Source organism: Amphiura filiformis, chromosome 1 (genome assembly GCF_039555335.1).
Source record: "Amphiura filiformis chromosome 1, Afil_fr2py, whole genome shotgun sequence".
Lineage (NCBI taxonomy): Eukaryota > Metazoa > Echinodermata > Ophiuroidea > Amphilepidida > Amphiuridae > Amphiura > Amphiura filiformis.
The window spans coordinates 40,398,644-40,424,612 of record NC_092628.1 but is presented as its reverse complement, the minus strand read 5'-3'; the positions used below and the strand labels follow the sequence as shown (position 1 = coordinate 40,424,612).

General features: G+C 36.1%; 1 protein-coding gene across 2 annotated transcripts in view; it reads right to left on the bottom strand.

Moving 5' to 3' along the window:
- The window catches only part of LOC140146979 (dnaJ homolog subfamily C member 16-like), a 63,542-nt gene that overhangs the window by 28,241 nt on the left and 9,332 nt on the right, over window positions 1-25,969 (bottom strand). The window contains exons 4-14 of one of the 2 annotated variants that reach the window (XM_072168786.1): window positions 25,700-25,883; window positions 25,139-25,326; window positions 22,944-23,207; window positions 21,740-21,870; window positions 20,610-20,796; window positions 19,731-19,916; window positions 18,923-19,011; window positions 17,015-17,098; window positions 15,457-15,552; window positions 12,088-12,156; window positions 11,277-11,429 (exon numbers count right to left, since the gene is read on the bottom strand). In XM_072168786.1, coding sequence (XP_072024887.1) covers window positions 11,277-11,429; window positions 12,088-12,156; window positions 15,457-15,552; window positions 17,015-17,098; window positions 18,923-19,011; window positions 19,731-19,916; window positions 20,610-20,796; window positions 21,740-21,870; window positions 22,944-23,207; window positions 25,139-25,326; window positions 25,700-25,883 — 1,631 coding nt within the window. The remainder of the gene's footprint in view (window positions 1-11,276; window positions 11,430-12,087; window positions 12,157-15,456; window positions 15,553-17,014; window positions 17,099-18,922; window positions 19,012-19,730; window positions 19,917-20,609; window positions 20,797-21,739; window positions 21,871-22,943; window positions 23,208-25,138; window positions 25,327-25,699; window positions 25,884-25,969) is intronic. The other variant, XM_072168787.1, reaches the window with a different exon arrangement.

Here is a 25,969-nt window from a genome sequence, read left to right as displayed (position 1 = left end):
GATCGTGAATGCATGACTGCATGTATTGACCAGCAATTCTAATTGGATGATAAAATCTTTGAATTTACATACATTCCCTGATTTTTTCACAAATACCTCAATTTAGTCCTTGCGTTTTGCCGGTTCATCGAAGTACACATTCTTGAGCAATCATGTACATGTAAAAGTAAGAAATTTATAAGAGTCTTACAATGTTGCTTTAAACTAAGCCTTGTAAAGTAAAATCTCACAAAAAGACAAATCAATCTGGGGCAGCAGGCAAGTTGATCAAAAAAGTCCCAGTAATGTTTTCAATCAACGTTTACAGAACCACCGAATTGAATTTCAGAAAACAAACTTTTGGCTTAAATTGTGTATCGCTTTTTAAAAGAAATGCATGTGTACACACACTTAAATGCAACAAGTTTGTAAAAGAAATAGATGTGCAAGCCTAATGTACTTATATAATAATTAGCTTCAAATACCAAAATTATTGATTGATTTCATTTGTGCTATAATTCCCTTCCATTGTTCGGTGAGTTAGATGATAGTCGGCCATATTGGAAATGAACAGCATGCATTTGCACAGACAATTCTGAAAACCACTTTCTGTTTCCATATGGATCAGTTTGATACAAGGTGAATTATGAATCAACTTAAATTTGTTCAGGGTTTACCTGAGACTACTGTGCATAGATTGCTTATCACTGTATTGATTCGTTTTATGAATTTCATGAAACATGGTATGTTATTATTTACATTGATTTTTTTTACTTTATGTCCTTTATTATAGTTGAGTACTATTGATTGTTTCTAGAATAGAAATATGGCAACCATGTGCAGCAACTAAGCAATAAAAATGATGAATTTTGAAGCAAACAATTTTGTGTAGGAGGAAATGGAATCCCTTGGGCCATACTTTAATACCCAGATATTTTCAAAGTGTTCTTTTTTCGCAATATTTGCCAGACCTGAATATTTATCACCAAATCTAGTGAAATTGCAGGTTTATAAATGTTTAAGTCCAGTAGGGAATAAGTACAGTAAAATTTTTTATGATGTATTTATTTTTCATTTTATACTTGTCGCTATTGAGAAGCATGAAAATAAATCTCGTTTCGAAAATTTGGGCTATATGGTTTAGTGGTAACGATTGAGGGATCACTTATCCCTACATCCTTAAGCATGTATGTGCATGCACTAGGGGCAGCATACAGGCACAAGTCTTACAAAAGATTTTGTGTACAATGCACTGCATTTCTAGATTGCTGTGAAAATGTGAAAGAAACTTTTACTGATGATTTATTTTCATGTATTCAAATATTATTACATTATTGTATAGAACATTGTTTTGTATTGTATAAATCAAATTTCTTCAACAAATATTTTTGCATTAAGTTTGAATCGTAAGAGCATCGAGATAAAAAATAGCTATTTTTTATCTCGATGGTAAGAGTAACTAAAGTAACTTTCAAATGTATAAATTTAAGTTCAAGCAGCTATTAACTGTGAAAGCAGCAATTTCTGGCAGCTCGTAAAATTGTCGATTTTCCAAACTTGCCAATTTGGTGTTAATTTTAGATACTGCCTTGTACAATTTTTTTCTCCTTCCTGAGAGGAGGGACATGAAAAGTGAAAATTAAAAATACTTAAAAATTCCTGCTTTTACAGTACTTGTGTGCAAAGTGAATATTGGTGCTGTTCAATGGAAGGCTAGTATATTGTGTATGGGCAGCAATTCCTTTGTGCCCTGCTTTATACTATATATACCGTAACCACGTGTTTGGTTGATCAATTGTACAGTTGTCTAATGACAGCAAACAGTAATAATGTATTTTGTATTGCAAATGCTTCTCAATACCTCCATCCCAGTGTCATTTAAAACAGTATTAACATATTATTCTGGGCATTGCCTTGTTATGGAGTTCTTAGCTGTGATTGTGCCAATCAGACTATAAGCTATATTAAACAGTATTTTTTGTTGTTAAATTTTCTATGCAAACCCTTTTAAGAATGAATGTTGAAGGACTTAGTTCATAGAGGTCATAATGGGACAATGCATCTATTGTGATGTGTTCATGAAAAGTATAATGATTATGGTTAAACAGGTTTTTCCCTGTGGATATACATGCACACATTATAATGAATTTGTAGTGATGCAATTTGGTACCAAAGGAGTTTGGTGTTGTGATTGTGAAAAATGATTTGAGGTCAAATAAAAATAAGCATGTAAATTGTTAGCAAAAACTAATAATTCAATACGGTAGTTTTCAGTACAAATCTATCAATTATGTGCAAAATCAAGATTTAATGTGCATGGTGGACATCACTCATATTACTTGATTATATCACATAAGGCTGAGTTCACATAGAAGTATACGATTATCATAGGTATTATATGAAATCGCTCATTCGATCAGGCTGAGTTCATATAGGAGTATACTATGTGAACTCAGCCTGATCAATGAGCGTATTTCAGATAGCTTAATAGCTTAGTATGTCAGTTTACCCATTTTCTTCGCCTTATCAAATGCTTGTAACTTTACTTCTTGAGGTCACATTGCATTCAATGAGGTGTCATAATGTGCAGAATTAGATAGTGCATCTATTAAAAAATTAATTTACCCACATATGGTTTAGGTTTTTCAAATTAGGACGGTATACGCTGCACTAAAATTGAACACGCACGATTCCCACTATACTATATTATACGCAGGTATACGGCCTTTTCGAATAGCTCTTATGTGACCCGGTACTATGAAATTACCTTGCTCGATTTAAGCTATACGCGTGCACCTACAAAACGTGCTTGTATACCCGAATAGTATACTTCTATGCGATCGTAGCCTTATGTGACCCGGTACTATGAAATTGCCTTGCTCGATTTAAGCTATACGCGTGCAGGCTGTAAAACGTGCACCGTATACCCGAATAGTATACTTCTATGTGAACGCAGCCTACGAACTGTAATTAATAAGCAAGGTCTTACATTGTAATTTTCAGGTTAAATTGTTGAATATCTATGGCGCTAGAGAAAAAAAAATCAAATGAAGTAATCCAAGCAATACCTTTATTGTGTAACAATTCACATTTTAATTATATTCAACAATGTGTCTGCAATTATACCCAGTTTGAAAATTCCTTTCTGTCTTTCTTACATGTAGCTCTCATAATTTGTTTGCCGCTTAAAATCGTTATCAATTATACCATCACACCAGAAGGGTTTTCCAACATTGTTGCCTAGCTTTGTTGCCTACTTTATGCCATAGGGCTGTTGAAGTTATTCATCATTACATTGCATGACTCAATTATTCAGGTTTGAGTCATCGTATGCATGTAATTGTGTGATACATGAGCATACATGATTGAAGCACTTTCTTTACATCACACTTGCCCGTAACTGTAATCCACACAGGACACAAGTGTGCCTATGCGCATACATCATATATGTACTTGCCTGTAGTACCTCAAGGTTCTGTCAATATGCAGACTGTAAAGTGAGCCTGACAGCTACACATATTTTAACAGCACAGTGGGCGTGATCAGTAATACTGAAAAGATAGTGGATTTTACACACTGCTTGTAATTAAATCACCAGTGGTATTCCCAAAATAGAGTTGTACAAATGTATTACATGAGTTCTTTTTTCAGCATTTAAGTGTAGCAAAAGTGTGAAATCGAATATAGCACACAAAAAAATACTTTCATGGTACCAGGTGATATCAGCCACTATTACCAAAAAAAATTACTCCCTTTGTCATTTAATTATCAAGCTGCAAAAGAGTATTGCTCATGCATCTCACTTCAAGATTGACATGACAAACTACTAGTCACTCAGTTGTTATTTATTCCCAGATCCATCAGCTATACATGAATCAATCATTTCACTTGGGCAGGTGGACTTGATGAAGTAGTAAAGATATTGTGATCATTCTATCTGAAAATTATGAACTGAAGCAGCATCTTATGTCTGTATGCAAGATTTAAAAGGCTGGAAATTTATGCACAAGTTGTGGATATTTTGTTGTACATGTAACTTGTAAAATATGCATTGGATGTACTATGTTTGCATTTCAGTAATGTAATATGCTGGTATTTTGAGTTTGTTTCTGTAAGAGGCTTAAAGTACAAGTAAGAGGCCATGTTGTTTTCAACCATGTACATGATAGACATTGCCCTGTGGGGGTTACATACATTACATGCTTAAGGTATGACTTCGCATCTTGACACAAACTTGGGACTTTATAGAAGATTTATTAAAAATAGGTCAATTTAAAGTTTGTTCGGCTAATAATTGCCAAAAATTACTCGGATTTTTGTTACCGCACACATCAATCAAGTCCCAGCTCACTCGCGTAAATTCACATAAGCGTGCTCACTCACGCAACTAGTTTAAGTGCTGTGCTGAACTGCGTGCAGGCCATTTTATATCAATACACAATATTAGAAGCCTCGATTTTCTCGCCAATTATAAGCCGAACAAAGTTTGGCTTGCAGTCATTTTGAAAGCAAGACCATAAGCAGCTGTGGCAGTTTGTTCATAAAGCGCAGGAAAATTACTAGTGATACATTATGTTGTCGCATGCATGAATGTACATCTGTACAAGACGAGCATTTCCTATTTGTGTTAATTCAAATATCCTGAATATGTTCACACACGTTTGTATATGAAGAATTATGCTTTGTATTTTTAGCAAAGAAAATCTCGACAAAATGTGATATGAAATTTTGTTTTTCTGCTCACCATATGGATTCAAGCTATATAATAATAAAATGTATTGTATGTCATGGGACATGAGTTCCTATGATTATTTCATTGCCATTGTCCTTTTTCGTGCACTGTATAATACCCATACCTCGTATTTTTTTAATGTTATCTCTACCTTTTGTTTTGTGCTGAGCTTGGATGAAAATGACCAAGTCTGTATTTATTATGCATTATTATGTGGCCAAATTGATTTTAGCTATTGTTAATTTTTGTATTGTTAGCAATAGAAGTAGGTAGCTGCCAACATCCAAGTATTATTTTTGTATGTCGCCTGTATGACTTATTAGTTTACCAAGTTATATTAATATTATATTTTTTATTACATTTCATTAGCTTATTTTAAAATGTAACAAATATTTTGTAGTTATGTTTCCTTAATAATAGGACATTATATATTTTTTAGTTTTCAGTTGTTTCAATAAAACTGTTCTGCCATATCAGAAAAGATTAACTTGTTCATTGCTGTTTCTTTGTGTTGAATTTTTAGATTTATAACCCTCGAGTATACATTAGCCATGTCTCCATGAGACCACCATATAGGGATATACAAGGCATCGCCATTTGTATGCACTAGCATGTGATGTTAGACACAGTGCCTGAATTCAATTGCTTTGCTTGAATAGATCATGTGCTCCTCTGTGACAAGAAATAGTCTATATTTTGTGCAGGGGTGAGAAACTGAGAAATTATATGAAGTATGAGAAATTGGTACAATTTTTCACCCTGATGTGCCAGTGACGTCACAGCGTTGAGGCAGCTATTTCATGGGGACATTTATGCGGCATCATTAAGTGTGTGCATGTTTACACTAGCACTTTGAGCAAATGCCCGAGATTTGAAGCTGCGCCCAATGAAATTCGCACTGACATCGCTGCCACATCTGAGTGAAATTTGGTATAATGCTAGCATGTTCATTCTGACCCTAAAGTTGAATGTACACTTGATTGATTTTGCCGAGAAGCACATCTCATGTATGCTCTTTATTTACTGCTGTTTTCATCATAATATTGTGTTTGCTCGATTGAATTATTGCGCTATCGCTTGTCACATGAACTGCATTGACCAATTGTCTACCAACTGGATCGAAAATTACTTCGCTCGACTTCATCAGTGATACATCGCTATTACCACTTGTAGAAATTTATAATGAGAATTCTTTCAAAGCGATGAGAATTGGATAAAGGTATGAGAATTGGAAATTTTCTCATTTCTATGAAACTTTCTCATCCAAATGAAATACCAATTAATGTGACAACCACCTGTCACATTGTTTTAATTGAAACAAATTAACACTTGTGACAGGTTGTTGACACATTAATTAACATTTCTCATTCATTTGGATGAGAAAGTCCAATTCTCATGCCCATCGCTTTGAAAGAATTCTCATTTTAAATTTCCACCAGTGGTGATAGCGATGCATCACTACATGATAGCGTAAATTCTTGATCCTTCAACCAATTACAACTCCAATTCAAATACATGCTCTCTCCCTGTCCTTAAATCCTGACATAACATATCCCTCATAGCTTGGGTTTGCTATGGGCTTTTATAGTTTTTCTTCATAAATGACACCATTGCCTAGACATGAAGATATTTAATTTTTCAGTTGATTTAATTTCAAGACTTGTTTATATCAAATATCTTAATGTACCAGGAAGTTTCTGACAAAAGTTGTGCAATAGCTCTCACTATGTCAGGGTTGTGCATGTGAGCTAGTTCTAACAAACTGCCTTGATACATCTTGGTAATATGTGACATGATCAAGGAAATGAGTCGGATGTCGCTAATATTGATTTTGAGATATTGGCAAAGGAAGTGTTAAAATTCTTTTGGTTTATATTGTCTTCGCAAAGAAAAGTTGTAATCAACATGGGGTTTTCAGTTTCTGAAAGCTCTAAATGTCCTTTTTAGAAACATGTGTAAAACTCATTTTTGACCAGGGTCGGCATGTGACTCATTCCCCTTGATCATGTCACATATATGCATAAGGTGTCATACATGTATGCCCCTGTGTTCAAATGGACATGTTCTGTCCAACATGTTTTCAAAGAAATAGAATAGGAGTAGCTTTTACCCACATGCATCACCAACTTGCATCGCCACATGCATCACCATCAGTAATTTCATGCAAGTGATAGCCACAGTGAAATCAGTGTTGCCAAAACTTTTCAGCGCCAAGTCGCAGCACATTGGCTCGCCAGGTAAAGGAGTCTAAAGTAGACCAATTTTTAAGCTTTCAAAAAAGCACCCAATACTTGATATTTGGGCGGATTGACCTGAATTTAGTACGCAAATCACCCAATGGCCGGAAAAGCACTTGACACAAAAACTTCCGGTAGTTAGTGGGAAGTTACTGACCGATCAATAAATGGTCACAAGACCCTTTATAATTGAAATTCAGAGCTTCAGAGACTCAAAGCCTTGATAAATCGGCTAAATTGAAAGGAAAATACATCAAACTACTGCCGCGACTTGCAAAGTTGGCATTGGCATTGGCATCACTGAGTGAAATTATAGTCTTCCAACAAACCACATGCAGTACACAAAGTAATGGACACAGTGCTAAAATAAAATATTAATTTTTTATGGTTTTAATTCATACATTTAATGTGCAATTTTGACACAACACAGTGAACACACTGACCATGCTTAATGATTAAACAAAACAAAACCAACAAGAGTACAAAGTATTAATTGCTAAGTGTGATAATGGTATCTTCTACTCAGTTTCACATGTTGGATGAAGTTAATTTTGGTAGGAATTGGCGATAATGGACTAGACCTTTTCAAATCAAGATCGGAAAACCGGGCTATTTATTCAGTAAGCTAGGGGGTCATATTGTACCCAAACTGGCGGACAAGAAATGTCATGAATTACGGCACCCTTTTGCGCGAAAATACAGCTCATTAAGCCAATGTGAACATGGGGTCATCTTGAGAAAAATTTTCCTAGCATATTGAGCTAACACCTCAGCTACATGTACTTTACATTTTCACATTAAGATACTAATGGAAAGAGATGGACAAGTGTCCATAATTTTTCGTCAGTTAAATTTGTTTTACAGAACGTTTTGTTTACGTGCATCACCTCTTCCACTGACAGTCAGTCTATTATACACAACACTACCACCACACGCTTGATTGCATGTTGAGTATCCTTGGCAAAAGTACCTCTCTTGTCCCTAAATTTACCGTCGAAAGTTCATCGTAGTTATGACGCCTGTTACATATTGGAACATGCTGTACATGATGCTGAAGAGGTACTTTATGTGTGCGCCATAGGGCAAATTATTTCATGCTTCAGGTTTTATCGGAATTACTCAGTATGATCTATATCTTATTGTATTCATCCATGGCGGCACTTTGGGTCTACAATTCTTCCTCTCCCAATATTCCAAATCACTACACTTTCTTGTCAGCTTTTGGCCACAAAAGTTTTCGACAATGTCCAAAACTAAATTTGTGGCCAAAAGCTGACAAGAAAGGGAAGTGATTTGGAATGTTGGGAGAGGAAAGTATTATACAGTATTGTGCAAAGCAGAGTACATTGTGGTTACATTAAAGAGAGTCCGAAGGGTCATTTAGTCTGAAAAACCAATAAGAGTCATAAACCCTAACCCTAATCCTTACCGTAACCCAAAGCCCTAATCATATCCCATCTCTAATGATGATCATAACTCTAATCCAGTGGCATACCGTGGGTCATCATATTGGGGGGGACACGGGTCTGATGGGGGCGGCACAAGCTGTTTTTCGGCACTTTTCCTATGGGATTTTCTAAATTTTGCAATCGATTAGGGGGCACATGCCCCCTGTGCCCCTATGACGCTACACCACTGCTCTAATCCCAAAATGCTCTAAACTATAACTGTCAACATTTTCAGACTCATGACCCTTCAAACAAATATTCCCACTATTATTTACTTCATCAGAACCATCTACATGTACATGTACAATTGACTTAACAACTGCATTGATCTTATAACTGACAACAATTCTAACATCTAGTAAACAGAATTAGCCAAGTTCATTTCTATTGGAATTTATGATAAAATAAGCCCTTAATCCATAGATCAAAACTAAATCAGCAGTTACTCCATACACATTCCAGTCACCTGCAATATATTTTTAGTTTCCTGTTTAATTAACCTCCCAGTACAATTGAAGATTTTCATTTTGTAAAATTGACATTTTACACTGAACAGAAGGAATATTTGCATGAAATATATTTGAAAAAAAAAAAAAAACTTATTCCTCTTGGGTCATTTTACATGGGGTTCTTGTCAACAGAGGTATTAGTGTATACAGGGTGCACAACTTTAATAAGTTCCCCCCTAAATACTTTAAAATAAATCAAAAAATATTTGACGAAATGCAAACTTGTAAAAAGCATGTGTAGCCTTATTTGTTTTACACCTATGGAACAAATTGTACCGTCACACGTCATTGCGTTCAGTCACAATGGTTCATTATGTAAAAAAGAGACCGTATTAAACTGTGTTATAAGTTGCATCTTAGTCCATAGGAATCAACTCTCAAACAATACAGCAGGCCAGGCCTATTCATGTGTTTGTTAAAGAAAACCTGACTGATATGGACTCAGGTGCAACTTTTAAAATGGCCTCTTTTCTTACATAATTAACCATTGTGACTGAACGCAATGATGTGTGATGCTATAAATTGGTCAACAGTGGTAAAACAAATAGGGCTATACATATCTTTTTACATTTTTACATTTCATAAAATATTTTTCAACTTACTTTAAAAGCATTAGGGGGAACTTATAAGTTGTGCACCCTGTATTGGGAAATAATGACATTTGTAGCACTACCTCATCATGGTTTCTATTATTATAATAGTTGATAAAATGATCACAATTGTTATCAGAATTTTAAAACTGAATTTCATTCGATGATGACAATTTGACCACCCCTTAATTTTAAACAGTCACTAGGAAATACTGAAAAAGCCCATGGCCTTATACTTGCAGTAGAGAGGTGACCGTATTTGCCGGAAAGGGTTAGGGTTGGGGCTTCTGGCAAATACGGTCATCATCAGTCTCCTTGGATCGATGCTGGTTTTTAGTGAAGTAAGATTTTGACCTTATAGGGATATAAAGGAATGGATCATTGATGACAAACAGTTAACTTGTAGCAAAAGTCATGTATCATTCTATACATACAAGTCTAATGTATGTGCTTTTTGGCAACTAGTCTTGATGAGATGATATACCTTAGATCTTCCCAAACTTTTTTTTCTGGTGACCCAAATTTCATAAGACAAATATGGCATGACCCAGTTAATGCTGTTACTTGAACTTATCAATTCCGGACCGGGCAAAATTTGCAAAGGGGGTACAATTTCCAAGTCGTCTCACTGACCAGCTCCCGGAATTAAATTTCCGGGACAAAATGCGTGTGCGAAAATTTGCAATTGATTGTATCCTGCACTTTGATGCATGGAGATGCATTATCTTTTTTTTCCTGACAAGTCCCATAACCCCTTTTGGAAGAGGCTGTGACCTGTAAAAGGGTCGCGACCCAGTTTAGGAACCTCTGATAAACCTTATATACATGTCAGGGGCTATTTTAACGTGCCTCACCGTCACGTTCGTGCAATGGGATAAAAGTGTTGATGAAGTAGAGTGCGTTTCAAAAATAAAAAAATTGACATTTTTACCTGAATGTGACCGTAAGAAAGGCTCCACCATTGTCTACTATTAAAGCATATCTACACGGATGGTTAATTGTCACTGCACGAATATTTTATCTCGTCACGTACGTGACAGTGAGGCACGTTAAAATAGCCCCTGATACATGTACATCATACACAGTCATGCCATTTATGCTTGCCTTGATTGCCTTTGATAATTACAGTAAGTATATAACTTCCCAACAGGAGATTGTTTGAAAATATGTTTTCTCTTCATGATCAGGTAAGTAGCTTTGAACTGTCAATTGTTTAAAGTTCTTGCTTGTTCCAAGGATATACAATGCTGATGAATGGTAGTAAATTTAGATATTTGTCATCACATTCAAATGCAACTGCTGTTAGTACAAGTACATGTACCATGTTAACACAAACCTGAAGCTAGAGACACTTATTATACTAATCCAAGTATAGTCCCATACATAACCAGCATCAATTTTTACCCAAATCATGCCAATTTAGACTTATATTTGACATAATGCTGATCATTTAAAGAGAAAACAATCATGTTTTAGAGCATAAAAGTGGCAATTTTCATAATAAAGAAGAAACAAATAATGAAATGGCTGACATGGTTTCAAGTAAGTGTGCTGAAATCCTAAACTCTTCTCATTTCAAAGTTACAACTGACAAGAAATATGCTTGCTTCAATATCAGCTACAAAGTTTGCAACCTGTAATATTCACGTTCCATTGGAGATCCCATCACAATCCTACCAAAGCCAAAGAATACACCAGTTAAAAGGGGACTACACTTGGTTCAATACAATAAATACTATGATATGTTATTATTACAGCGTACACCCAATTCACCAACTTACCTTAAATGTGAATAAGCCTCCTGTTTAAATCTGTCTATTAGTCTAGCTTGGCAACTGGAATCCACTAATAACAGCAGCATCATGCCTGATTGTCTTGAATCTAGTATTAACTCCTTGTAGTTGGCTGGGTCAAGTTCTACTAGCTCTATGTGCCTGCATACAATTGCAAAAACAATCAGTCTTAGAAAAAAGCCAACAATTTACAAGGACCCTGAGCCCTTAGATCTAAAAATCAATGGGCCCTAATCCATTTGTACTGACCCAAAGATATCTTATTATCATTTATAGGCCATGTTAGAAATGAGTTAAAATTTTCATGGGCCCTTTCCATGAGCCTTTCCCTATGTTCACAGGCTTTTGAATACAATATATGTAAAACTTGCAAGCAGGTGACTTGATTCTTAACCCTAATGCCCAAGTTGCTTTTTTTGGCGAGGGGGAAGGAACGAAGAAAGAAAGAAGGAAGAAGAGAAAACTTTTCTCGCGTGCAGTTTAGAACCACCGACCCCTCAGGTGCCAGAGATGTGCACAGGCCTACCATGCCACGGGGTGTAGCTTGCCCGGCCAAGGTGTCCGTTGATGTTTCGTACGGTTAGGGTTAACACAGAGCTCTTCATTACAAAATAATTGTATTCGGCAGGACCTTTGTTAATCTATCGTTTGTTGTATTGCAGGACATCTATGTCCAATACAGTTGAGTTTGCTTATCTTGAATGACACAAAATGAGGATAAACTGGCGAAGGAAATGCTCAAAACAAGTTTTATGGGAACTTGATCTTATAATGCTTTAGTTTTAGTTTTGCAGTTTACCTGTATTTTGATATATCTGGGCCAGGTGTTCTTCTTCTCATTGCACCATCTGGGCTAAGATTTGTTGCTCTGACAAAAAAAAATGCTCTCTACAATTAATCTAATATTTAACATGAAAAAATTCCTTCCTACCCATTCAAAACCATACATATTAATATTACATTTTGTTTCTTGTTTTGCGAGGTTATCATATTATAAAGCCATTTAAGTTAGATATTTCAAATATTTACAGTTGGTACCGTATACATTAATAATTTGCCATCATTTGCTCTGCACAGTTTTTATCCCCCATCATTCCACATGAAGTGAAAAATACCACTGAAACTTTGCCCAAAACAATCAGTACCCATCAAAGAGGCTTGATGGCTCACGCCAGGACTCTGCCTCACTGGTAACTGTAACTGTAAATACCATACATACATGGTACATTGAGATTTCCTTGTACTCACTGGGAAAAGTGCCATATTGAGATGATATGTGACATGATCAAGGGGAATGAGTCACATGTCTGCCCTGTTTGAAAATGAGTTTTACGCATGTTTCTAAAGAGGACATTTAGAGCTTTCAGAAACTGAAAACCCCATGTTGATACGACTTTTCTTTGTGAAATTACGTCAATTTATCCATCTCTGAAAACAATATAAAACAAAAGAATTTTAACACTTTCTTTACCAATATCTCTAAATCAATATTAGCGACATCCGACTCATTTCCCTTGATCGTGTCACATATCTGTGAATTATTAAATTGCAACTTAAAGTGCTACCCATATACAATTATTTTCATAACCAAGCAAAAACTGAATTAACTAAAAAATGGCACTTATATCGAGGAAGATGTACCTTGATTAAACCTGTAACTTTCAAATTGGCATGTACAGTGCAGGTAATTTCTTCATCCTATTTGCTCTTGTGTGTGCATGTGTAGGGGTGTGTGAGTGAATGTCACTTATAAACTTGCTCTCATACTTGCACAGTATACAGCATGCAGGGTAACTAAAGGGTTCAAAAGAAATAACTCCCCCCTAAAATTACAAAACATTTCTTTGCATAACTTGACATACATTTAGTTGATTTGAAAAATTTAAAAACCTGTAAATAGAGGAATCTTTTTGCTACCCTCCCAATTTACTTTTTTTTGGAAAATCATTTTTGTTGGTTAAAAATTATCACATTTTCCAAAAATGATGCTTTCAGAAAAAGTTGTACTTTTCAACATCCTATACACGTAATGTACAAAAATGTTCTCGATATCAACGTGATCAATGTTTTGACTGATTTAATTGTTAGTTAATTTTCTTAAATTTTGTGTATCCGATTACCCAGTCACCCATGCAATCATCTTTCAGTATAAAACAATGATTCATTGACATGGATTTTGACATGAATGGGGTTTTCAGTCGGTGCTTTAAAAATGGTAAAATCACTATAGGAGTATTTAATAAGGATGGTAGTGTGATGCTTATTTCTTTCGATGGCTAGAAGAGATGAAAAATTTACTTGCAAATGGTAGACTGAAACGGTTGCAAAGACCTATAGCAACGGCTCTTTTGAATAAAGGCGTACATGACAATGAAGAAATGGCCAACAAAGATTGGAGGTTGGAAGTCAGCATCCAGCCAATTAACTGCATGCAGCCAATCTCTTGTGGCCACATCATGAGTGATACACCTTATCCAAGAAAGCCATCATTTTAAATCAAAATGCAAGATGCTTCAACTGACCCAATACAGGTAAATGTTCACCCTTTTGGTCAAATTTATGCGTGGAGAGCTCATTTCTCCTTCCTAGTGATTTTATCATTTTGAAACAACTGCTGATTAAAAACATCAAAGAAAATCTCATTTTACGCCAAAATTAAGTTCAACAAATCTTTGTTTTGCACTGAATGGTGGTTGCATGGGTGCCTGAAGGATCAGAGACAGAAAAGTGAAGGACAAAAACAAGAATTAAATCATCCTTAACATTAATATCGAGAACGATTTGTACAAAATGTGGTAAAGTGCAACTTTCTCTGAAAGCATCATTTTTGGGAAATGTGATTATTTTTGACCAAAAATATTGCTTTTTCAAATGAAACAACTTTGTGAGGGTTGAAAAACGATTCCTCTATTTACATCTTTTTAAATTTTTCAAAACAACAAAATGTCAAGTTATGCAAAGAAATGTTTTGTAATTTTTTTTTTGGGGGAGTTATTTTTTGAACCCTGTATTATTAAACTGCCCACTTGGGAAACTATTTTTAGGAATCAGGATGGAGAGAGATGATATTTTATGTCAATCAGCCCCTTTTGGACCCTGTTTCCTCTTCAACTGAGACCAATTTCTCAATTACCAGACTTTTTCACCCTTGGACTGACCAACTTGGTTACGTGCCTGCCAATGCTTTTCACATAACAGCATGTCCAACATGGAAGTACTGCAGTCTCGTACCTACCTCAGGACATTCCATATGCCCTAAAAATGTATAATTTTATATGTAGGTATAGCACGTGGCTACTCTTGCCTGGGTGTATTAACTGGGAGATAAATCTTGAGCACATCCAGGGCCGTTCCGAACATTAGGCCAGGTAAGGCGGTCGCCTAGGGCGGCAAACGCAGAGGGGTGCAAAAACGAAAAATAGAAAAAAAAAAACGGAAACGCGACGCCATGGCCGTTTTTTTTTCTCTAAAATTGCCCTCACCTCCACTGACTGCTCTAGATCCGCCACTGGTAACCCTCCTTAACACTTTTTGGTATAGGCTTTGGTGGGGCGGCAGGAAGAGGCTTTGCCTAGGGCTGCAAAATCCTTAGGAACGGCCCTGAGTACATCTTTCATGTGTGTGTACAATACTGTACATGTATATGTTTGACACAGTCTATATGAATTGGGTGAGTGTGTATCCTTATTTAAAACTGTAAATTGTGGATGCACACAATAAAATACAGTGAAATTGGAATCAAACAGCATCTGGGTCTGTCTGTGCTGTGGATAATATTGACAAATGTGACCTGCTACCACAAAATCAGCGTAAAGTTGCTGCGACACTATGCTCATTTTGTTGAGTTGGTAGTTTCCAGATATTTGGTCTGACCAAGTTGATGTTCTTTGTTTACTGCCACCTGTACAAGCCAGTAGTATTATCCTTTTTGAATGGCCCATTGTACCCCCATTCACAAAGGACATACAGACATACTTAGTGGCTTTAACAGGTGAGTGAACACAAACGCAGTAGCCAGGGCGTTTTGAGTGACTAACACCTTGCGAATTTTCGCAGATTTCGTAGTAGCAGGTCACAATAGCATAATAACACACATTATAAACAATGTACACTGTTGATTTCTTTGCTAACATGGAATTGTACAAAACAAGAAGTGCAAGATTACTACCTATGTGCATCATCATAGTGCTCCCAATTGTTGCCATGGCGATGATGTGGGTCACGCTGCTGACGTTGTCTATCCTGCTCCCATGGCTCTCTACCTCTGTCAAAGTGAAATTATTACAAAGTGCTTACAAAGTGTTACAGACAATGGGATTGCCATGGTGACAAGGTGATAAGTGAAATGTGATAACTCAAGGGTATTGAATTAAAAAAATACATTTAAATTTTTAAACCAGTGAAATTTCAACATTAAAAAACAAATATGATTCAAAAGATAAACTATAATTGCATGGGTTTGTTTGGGAAGTCATTTCTTGTCACTGTTGTAATTGTTTTCATTTGAAGCAAGGTAAACAAACGAACAGTAAAGCAATTACCAGACTGCTGGATGATTGATTTTGTCCATAGAGTGTTATAATTTGTCTCTTTTTATTATAGTATATTTACAGTGGCGTAGATTTCTGTTTGACATTGGTGGGATGGGGTTGGAAAATTTGTCTTGAAGTATAGTGAATCCAGCACCTTTTGGTGACATAATAAAGCGCCCAAAAATGTTTGGCATATTGAAGCAAACTGGTGGAATATGGTACGAAAGTGGAAATTTGGGGTTTCAGGTTAAAATGGCCAAATATGAGGTTAATTTGGTCATAAACACACATACAGGGGTCAACATTGGGAGGGGGAATTATATGGGCCATACCCCCTAGCAAAATATTGGGGGAGGAGTTCCCCCAGATCTACGCCTATAAGGTGTTTTATCTAATCTTATGTATTTTATCTATTGTTCCTGAATCGTTTCTTGTATAGCACTAAGAGGGCATTTTACATTTGGCGCTTTAAAATCCCAGTTTATAAGTATTGTTATAACCAATTACAGATCTCATTTGATCCACTCAGTAGCTTAGTGAAATTATGAGATTCTATGTGTTATTAACTTGAGCTTGTTCTCCTTCAAACCACAGGTAAATTAAGTAATTCTAGGCCAAGTTCGAACACTTGTAACGCTAGCAATGCTAGTGGCTCCACGATAAAAACACGCGAACATAGCGCGGTACAGAAGAAAGCATACACGCAAAGAATTACTTAATGTACCTGTAGTAGTTTAGAGTATGTATACAAGCTGCAAAGTTACTAACTGAGGACAATTTACTTCACTTCATTCCCACTGCCAACCTTTGTCTGAATCTCTGTCGATTTTATTAGGCTGATTGGAGGAGAACAGAGGCAGATACAATTAAAAACACATTAGACATGGGTTCAATTTCAAAGAGGGGATTTATGATCAATGCACATCGTAAGTAATAGTGAACAAGCAGTGATGAGCGTGAGTCATCCTATTGAGGGGGCACCCAACATGATTGCGGGAGCACTGATGGGGGAGGGGGCACAAAGCTGTTTTCAGCCATTTTCCTATGGAACTTTTTAAAATTTTCAATTGATTGGGGCCCTGATCGATGCTAGCCACTGTGAACAAGAAATCCATCCTGTAATTTATAGGGGCACAAAAAAGATTTGATGGGTTGAAAGCTTTGTGGAATCTCCCCCAGGTAACAAATACTTACTTTGATCCCAGGATACTTGCAAAAGCCAGAAAGAATGCTAGTATATAGATGCAGATGACACCAACTGCTACTGAAGCTTCATTTCTGCAAGGTTTTAACAGAAACACAGTTTTTCAGGGAAAATATCTACTTATGCCCGATCTCATTATTATCAAAATATTGTCATCAAATTAGTAGCAAATCTTATCTTATGATATTTGGTTGTAAAATATAGAGGAAAAATAATAGATATTTCGTACTGCTTATTGTGTAACTTCAATATCTTCAAATATTGGAATTCCTCTATAAAACTTGGTCTTAATATATTGATGTGGGTCATGATTAAGCTTTTTCATGACTTGTAGAAACCATTGTGTTTATTCATACAAATTTTCCATTTTGTATTTGATTTCCTGCAATGTGTAACTCATGAATAAAATCTTTAACTTGATTTTAATTCTTATGGGGGTACTACACCCCTGTGGTAAATTTTTGACTATTTTTTCTCAAAAATTAATAACACACTGGTAACAAAAGTTACGTATATTATTGGGGCAAGGAATCCAATTACTGCACTGAAATTTCAGTGAATCAAGACAAGCGGTTCAGTAAATATGATAGGAAATGAGGTACATCCTAGCGGTACCTCATTTTCAATCACAAGTATCGAACCGCTTGCCTTGGGTCACTGAAATTCCAGTGTAGTGATTGGATTCCTTGCCCCTATAATATACATAACTTTTGTTACCAGGGTATTATCAGTTTTTGAGAAAAATGCAAAAATAGTCACAAATTTATTGAGGGGTGGAGTACCCCCTTAAGTTCACAATAATGTTGAAATGATGCATCTTTGCAGACTTGTCAATACCTTGTCAATAGTAATAAAATGAACTGAATCAAATAATTGAATGCCAATTCTTACATTACATCCCATTCCACCAGCCTAAACCTATTAGAAGTAATAACAGCTGTACAGAGCATCTATAATCAGGTCTACTTATTTCCGTCATATCAATCAAAAAAAATGTATTTCATGACCCAACAGGTGTCTTTTATATTGTGCATATATAACAATTTTTAATTTGTTAAAAATTCTAAAAAGAAACCAATTTATTATAAATCAAATGAGGACAGGACATGTATGGATGATAGATTAAGGGCTCGGTCACCCACCTTTGCACAGTATTTTTTGTGGGACTGGGACATGAGAGCACATCAGACACACCAAATTGCATTCTGAATACAAATTATGTCCTTCTGATATCAAATAATTTTGATTTTTTGAAACTTACTATATTATATATAACACAAATGTTTTGGCACATTAAAAATGACATTTTCAACATTTAACAGTCCTCAAAGTTTATCTAATGATATGTATTTAAAGTGTATGTGTCTGGGGGCTGGGCAGAAAAGCTGACCATCATATTAAAAATATTTACCTTTCATATTGAAGATATACATGAGGTTTCCAAAAAAGACCTAAAAATACATATTGTATGATTGGTCAATCCCCATCAATCATTTTTTTTTATGTCGAGCATACATGTATCTTGGCATTAACAGCTGAAATCTAGGAGATAATGCTGACAAAGCTTCGGCCAGGCACAAGTGACCTGGTGAACGAAGGGGGTCACCGTAGATAGCTGGTCGGGGTATTTTTACAGGACAGGCAAGTGTAGCCGACAATCGGGCGTTACCCTGATCCGAACCGCCTGTAAACGAGGTCTTTATCATGGAATAATGTATCCCAATTGTGTTCCAGCCATCATCACAACAACATATATATACAGCTAAAACACCTGGCTTACGATTCAATATTTATCTCCATTGTGGTACTTCACACAAAAGATACATAATACAGCTTTATTTGTACCACTCTGAAGCCAAATATTTAGCATTAGTTTGATAAATTGCATTTTTACTTACACACTTCCAGAGAATAAAGAATCTTTTAGTGATACCAAATAGCCAACAATCTTCTGCCACACATCTTTAAAAACCTGTAGCATCCAGTGCTGAAAATTAAAATTTGAATAAGATGTTTAAGATCTCCAAGGTCACAGGAATTCAGCTATCACACAGTAATCTCAATACAAGGTTCTACCAGCAAAGTGCGTACTGTGCGTGTGTACACCTGTCATGTGCATGCTTTAATTACCGCGTATGCTTTGCAAAAGCCTTCTGTTGTGTTGCTAGAAAACCACAAGAAACATATACATACTTTTTGTGCATGCGTTTGCAGGGAGAACCTCATTTTGGAAGCAAGATGACGTATGCAATATATACAGTATACTGTATACAGTAGAGTTCATACGCAGCCACACGGTACATGGAGGATAATACACACCTACACATGCCCTTCAAGATATAACTTGGGATATTGTTGCGAGAATTTGGCCCCAAGCCACCAAAATGTATCACAATTTCCACTAGATTTTATTCTCAATACTTTTAGTATAATTGTGGCTTTGGAGAAACAGTCCTGATGAAAAAAAAGCTCATAAATCACTTTGAGGGAGAATCAAACCAAACCAAAACAAACAAACTGATCAATTTATGACCAATTCTCGCAACAAAAATATTCACTTATGTGAGCTTTCAACTTGCGACTGCTAAGCCTTTTTCAAACTATTATTGATCTTTATGAGTGTCACATGATACTCATCTAACAGAAACTTGCACTGACCCAGTAGTATTTAAAAATAATGAATCAAAGATTGACATGTATTCTTACTGGTGCATTTTCATCATTGAGTTTAGGAAGTTCCACCTGCTTAATCAATAGGTTCTTATTGGTGACTAGCTCTTGTAGATGTGTTCTTATTCTCTTCTTATTACCACTGATATTGTTACCTTCCCAGCCTCCAGGTAACCAACCATACTTGGCTTTCTGTCCATTACGTCGCCATAAAATAGCAACCTAGAAGCAAAAAGATAAGATAAACATTAGTTCAAAAGGCTTTTTGATCCTGACAAAATCATTATCAAAGACTCATTTGGGTTTTTGATAAAAAGGATTGAAACCTCAGGTCACTAACTAAAAACTTCATAACTTAACTATGCAGGCTTTTTGATAGCGGTTATTCCCGGTTAAGCATTTTTCCAACAGCTCCTTATCATGTTCTTCTCTGAAGTATTTCATGTAGAGAAATTAATTTCCCAGCCAATATTCAATAAATTAATCACCTATTCAATGACTTCACAAGAGCATTCTACATGATTTGTATGAAACTCAATTTGTATAATTCGAAAAGTTCTCAACAATCCTGATTTCTTTGGAGAGAAAAATCAAAGGCTGATTTTACAAATTCTAAAACCTGGTTATACACAAAACTGGGCTTTTTAATATAGTAGTAAAAAGCATTTTAATATAGAAGTAAAAAACTTGCCATATCATCATTTGTACAGTCTGATGACATTTTTCTATTTAAGTGTTTCTGTTGCAACAAACAATGTTTTGTTTGTTCTTAGCTGTGACTTTTGGCTTTCTCCTGAGATTTTACACTGAAAATGTTAGCTTCTTTCTTGCCTTTGTTCTTCCTTGTTTTACATGTACCTCTGCAAATAGTTTACTGCCCAGTAAACTTTACACACACCCAAATGCCATACTCACAGATAGTCTATAATTAGGCACATTCTCATCTTTCCCAAGGGCAGACATGAAAGCTCTTTGTCTGTCTCTGTATAGATACACAAAATTAGTCTCCTCAGGCCAAGAGGTAGTCTCCAGATACACCTGACGGAATGATTCCTGGTAGTCGTGTGTTGCACCTTCACTGGTGATCAGAATTACACACAAGCTGAAATACAAACATTATGGTGTTATGGTTATTCTCAAGTGATTGCCACTAATTGAAAAATGTGCCTTAAAGCAGAGATTTAAATTTAGGGCATAAAACATATCCTATCTGAATTTGATGATGCAATTATATGAGCTGGTGTGCTGTTTTAGTAACATTTATTAGTTAAATCGGGGCATTTTAAAGGGATGGCAACTTCAGCTGCTTCTGTTAATTCAGTGGCCTTTATAAAGGGAGCTTTTTGTCCTGTTTGTACAAACATATGTGACCAGCTCCAACAAAACCCGGAACAAGTTGCCAGCCATGTTTTTGAGTTACAGGCCTTTAAAGATGACATTCCCATAAAAATCCTTGAAAGTATTTATTAAAAAGAGATTTATTTAATCAATAATTGACAGTTTGTTTGTTTGTTTGTTTGTTTACCCAGGTTGGTCCGTGAGGAACACATGCTAATCCATGGAAAACCATGGACCGTTCCAAGCTCATACAAATTGAAATATGATAATCCCTATTCAATCCTGTGTAAAGCAGAAAACTGATTAGCCCAATAACTCAGAATAGCAGTTAATTTGACCAAAAATATCAAGGTTTCATTTACAAAATTATCCATATCTTGAAAGGTATTGATGCTATGTATATAATTTTGGTATCATTTTAAAGCTTATTGCCCCATGCTTACAATTTTATTCAAATTATAAAATGTCAAAAATACTTGTTCCTGGTTTTGTCAGAATGGATCACATATATACAGAGTATTCTTATCAATATTACAGCATATGGTCTAACCCCAAAATTGACCCAAAGGTATTTTATGGATAAGTAAAATGCACACTGTGGATGATACGTCCCACTTTCAATGCACTATTCTGCTACTATCAGGACCATCCTATAACTTTAAGAATTTAATCAACAAGCTGTATGTAAATAAAGCTTTTAACTGTACCTTTTAGTTTGAAAGAGCGGCGTTTCCTTGCATAGGTCTTCATAGACTTCTTGGGATGACAATCTGGGTACATGAAGGTACTTCTGAGATGACAAAGTGTCTCGTAAATTACTGCCTAGTAAACTATTTGCCTGTAGTCAACACAATCATACGATATATATTATAAGTAATTTTATCATACCATCAAGTAGTTTCCTGTGTTTTCATTGGATAAGCGCCCCCATTTACTGAGATGATATTTCTTGTATCATACCCCCTGAGTGCGTCCGAACGCGCTCTATCAGTAGAAAACAGAGCATGCGTAGTTAGTGCGTCACATGTGCGTATCGACGCACCGTATTATGTTAATAAGGACACAAGCATGCGCAGCTCTGCATGAAAACTCGCACAGCAACGATTGTTTCATAACGATCATGGTGCTTCAATCGGCTACAAAGCCGGTATGTCCGTATTGAAACACAGATTTCACTGAAATTTGCCAATCCAAATAATACAGAGAGCTTTTCTGAACAAAATTTGCAGGGTATCAGTGGTCTCAGCAGAGTTGAGTTGGGTGCGGAAGCGGGTGTGGAAGATGACCATGTTGGTTGAGCTCTCAAGCTTTATTGGAGAATTAGGCCTACTTTACGAAGATTATCGTGTAGAGCGGGTTTGATATCAAATTGATCGATTGAGCCCATATTTATTGAGTCGAGCTATGAGTTTTAAAATATTGGACGAGAGGCGTAGTCGAGTCCAATATTTTAAAACTCATAGCGAGACCAATAAATATTGGGGTAAAAGCATCCAATTTTGGATCGAATATTTTCACACACTTGGATTCATCAAAACATAATAATGAGTAAAATTGTTCCAGCCAAGAATTACGCCTGTGAATAAAAATATTTTTCGTTATGAGAGATTTATATGGTATGATAAAATCGTTATTAGGTTCAGTTTAGGGGTGATACGGATTACATCTAGTCTCGGAGTCCGTATCACCCCCAAACCTCACCTAATAACTAATAGTATCAATGTACGTGTGTTTGATCCCTGCAACAAGTTACATTGAAGAATTGACAAATAACTAGTCACTCCAGATAAATAATAAAAAATGCTTGTGAGAAACTTCCTTTGCAAAAGGGCAATTACCATCATAATAAAAGCTTTACATGAGCCCATTGAGAACAAGTCTGTCAATATAACCTTTTTAACAAAAACATACCTCAAACTTTTCGGCATAGTTTTCTGTATTTTCCTTGAAGATCAACAGTGTCGGTTCACGCTCATTGACAGCATACTTGAAAACCAAGTCATCTGTGTCCCGACCTCCAAGACGGGCAAATCCCAATTTGATCTGCTGACGGAACTGTAATGCTGCGAGTTGGTAGAGGAGGGAAGGACCTGAACGACGAGAGAATAGTAAAGAGCGTGGTTTGTTGTCCCGTCTCCATGTACTTAGAAATTCATCGCTGTTGTTGTCGGTAACCTGAAAGAAAATATAATGAAGCAAAATCAAAATGTGAAAAGTCAGGGGAAGTACAACTTAACATAAAACAACAACTCAAATTGAACCACTTTTCATACATGTTCAGTAGTGTTTGACAATTGCCTTAAGGGGGTACTACACCCATGTGGTAAATTTGTGACTATTTTTGCATTTTTCTCAAAAAATAATTACACACTGGTAACAAAAGTTGTGTATATTATTGGGGCAAGGAATCCAATTACTACACTGAAATTTCAGTGACTCAAGACAAGCGGTTCAGTGTACATGATAGGAAATGAGGTACATCCTAGCGGTACCTTATTTCTGATCATAAATAACAAACCGCTTGTCTTGGGTCAATGAAATTACAGTGTAGTAATTGGATTCCTTGCCCCTATAATATACATAATTTTTGTTACCACTGTGTTATTAGTTTTTGAGAAAAATGCAAAAATAGACACAAATTTATCGAGGGGTGTAGTACCCCCTTAAACATAAAAATATTGCTTACTATAATGTTTCTAGAGTATTCTGATGCTTAACCCCCATAATGGACGTTGAGACCTGCAAATGTGCAAGTCGCCATTTGGAGTAATTTTGTGATTTTCGGACCACTAAATTCACGATTTATAACATGGAACTTTTCCAAGCTTTTAATAAAAATTTGAATTCATATCTAGTTAAAACACACTTTTAACTACACTAGCATTAAATTATAGCGAAATATTTCAAGCATTAATGGAACTCGGGCAATTCTCTGAGAGCAAGTTTTTACCTATTTCAGAATATCAGCACCGATATGTGTGCTGGCTGACATCGCTACACAGTGCATGCTTCCAAATTCGGTGGTCATGCATGTAATTGTAATAATCTGGTTCTGAATCGGCCGATCACTTAGTAGCATAATCGGTAATCAGTGATCGGGCAGCAAAGGGTTCGAATCCCAGGTCCGGCTCTTTGTGTCCTTGAGCAAGACACTTCACTCTACTTGCTTAGTGCTTCGGAGGGCACTTTAAGCTGTCGGTCCCGTGTACATGCATATTTTCTCACATTAATGTAGTGTGCACGTTAAAGAACGTCACAGGCTATTCGAAAAGAGCAGGGGATCATCCCGGTCATGTTGACTGTACTTCAAAATACACACATCTACTCTAGGTTCCAGAGTAAAAAATAAGTACAGCTTGTCTGTACGCAGTGCGATAATACTCATACATATGAGGGAGGCACTTATAAGGAAGAAGAAGAAGAAGGCTGATCGATGCTTCTCTACACATAACGAGTACGCTTATTGCGTTGACACGCATGCGCTGAATCGTGTTATATCGTGTCATAAGATTGAATGAACGTTCTCAAGTGTTTAAGAATTTACTTTAAACCACAAAGTGATCACAGTTGCTTGCTTTCATGCTCTTTATGTGAGGTAGATGTTTGTGTTAAAAATCAGGTTGATATCATCCCTATGATCTACATTTGTGACATTTTTGTTGAAAATTGTTTAAATATAATTGGCTACACTCTAACATTACCGCAATTTTCTACTCCTTGGCTTCAAATCCCTGGCTACAATGTATACTGTAGAGTGAGAGTGCAATACTTCATGAACCTCTGCAATATCCACACCCCTAGTGGAGAAAAAGAATTTCTACAACTTACAGATCCCCCCGAGCATTAAATTTTGTTTCCCCATTAGATGCTAAAGTTTGTTCGGCTTATACTAGGCGAAAATTATTTGGTTTTGTTACTGTGTGCATCAATAAAGTCCCAACTTACGCTTGTTTAAATTCATATAAGCGTACGCCATTCATGCATTACGCAATGCACAACTAGAGTAGGTGCTGGGGCAAACTGCACATCACAGTCTCATTTTTTTCACCTATTATAAGCCGAACAAACTTTACCTATAGATAGCACCTAGATTAACCAAAACTTACCGTTGATACAAGATGAGCTGGTAGTATCTGTTGCACAAAGTGCTTGAGGTTATCTTTGCCAATGTGATTGTCACCATATGACGTGACTCGCTCATCCACGATGCCAAAGATAGATGGCCAACGATAGGCACCAATTTTACGAGCAAGATTGTAGTCATAATCTGCATTGAGAATACCCATTCCTATGCCTGTGGGATACAGGGACAAAACATACATGTTTGAATACAACTGAATAAGGGAAATGTCAAAGCGAGAACACAAGATTTTCTTTTAGTGAAATTAGAAGAAAATCAAATTTTTCTATTCGAATAGCAAATAGAAAAATAACATGGTTAAGTTGGTTAAATATGAAAATGTATTCAAATTTCTTCTAAGCTAAACTAAGTTTTATTTTCACTGATATCAAATCTCCTGTAAATAGGTTGTTACATTGCTTAGGGAAAATAAAAACTTTTTGATCCTGCAAAAATGTTACACACTTAATTGCTCCAAAAAGGTACATACTCCAACAGAAAACAAACCTGTGTCATTTTTTTGTCTTCTCTGAGTTGACTTTCTTACCCATTTCCTCAAAATCTGAGAGTAGTTCATTCCAAACCTCTTCTACACGTACACAGTTAAAGCACCAATTAGCTATGACCAGTAGGAGCCATGGTTTGTGGTAACTCTGGGGTGCAATTACATCATCATATTTGGAAAGAGTGACTCTGTGTGACTGACGGAAACCGCTGTTTTGATTCTGAAACTGGTATAACCAAATACGAAAGACATTATTATTCAATTAATGCGAAGATTTCAGTCCATATCAAATCAACCAGAGGTCCCCAGGTG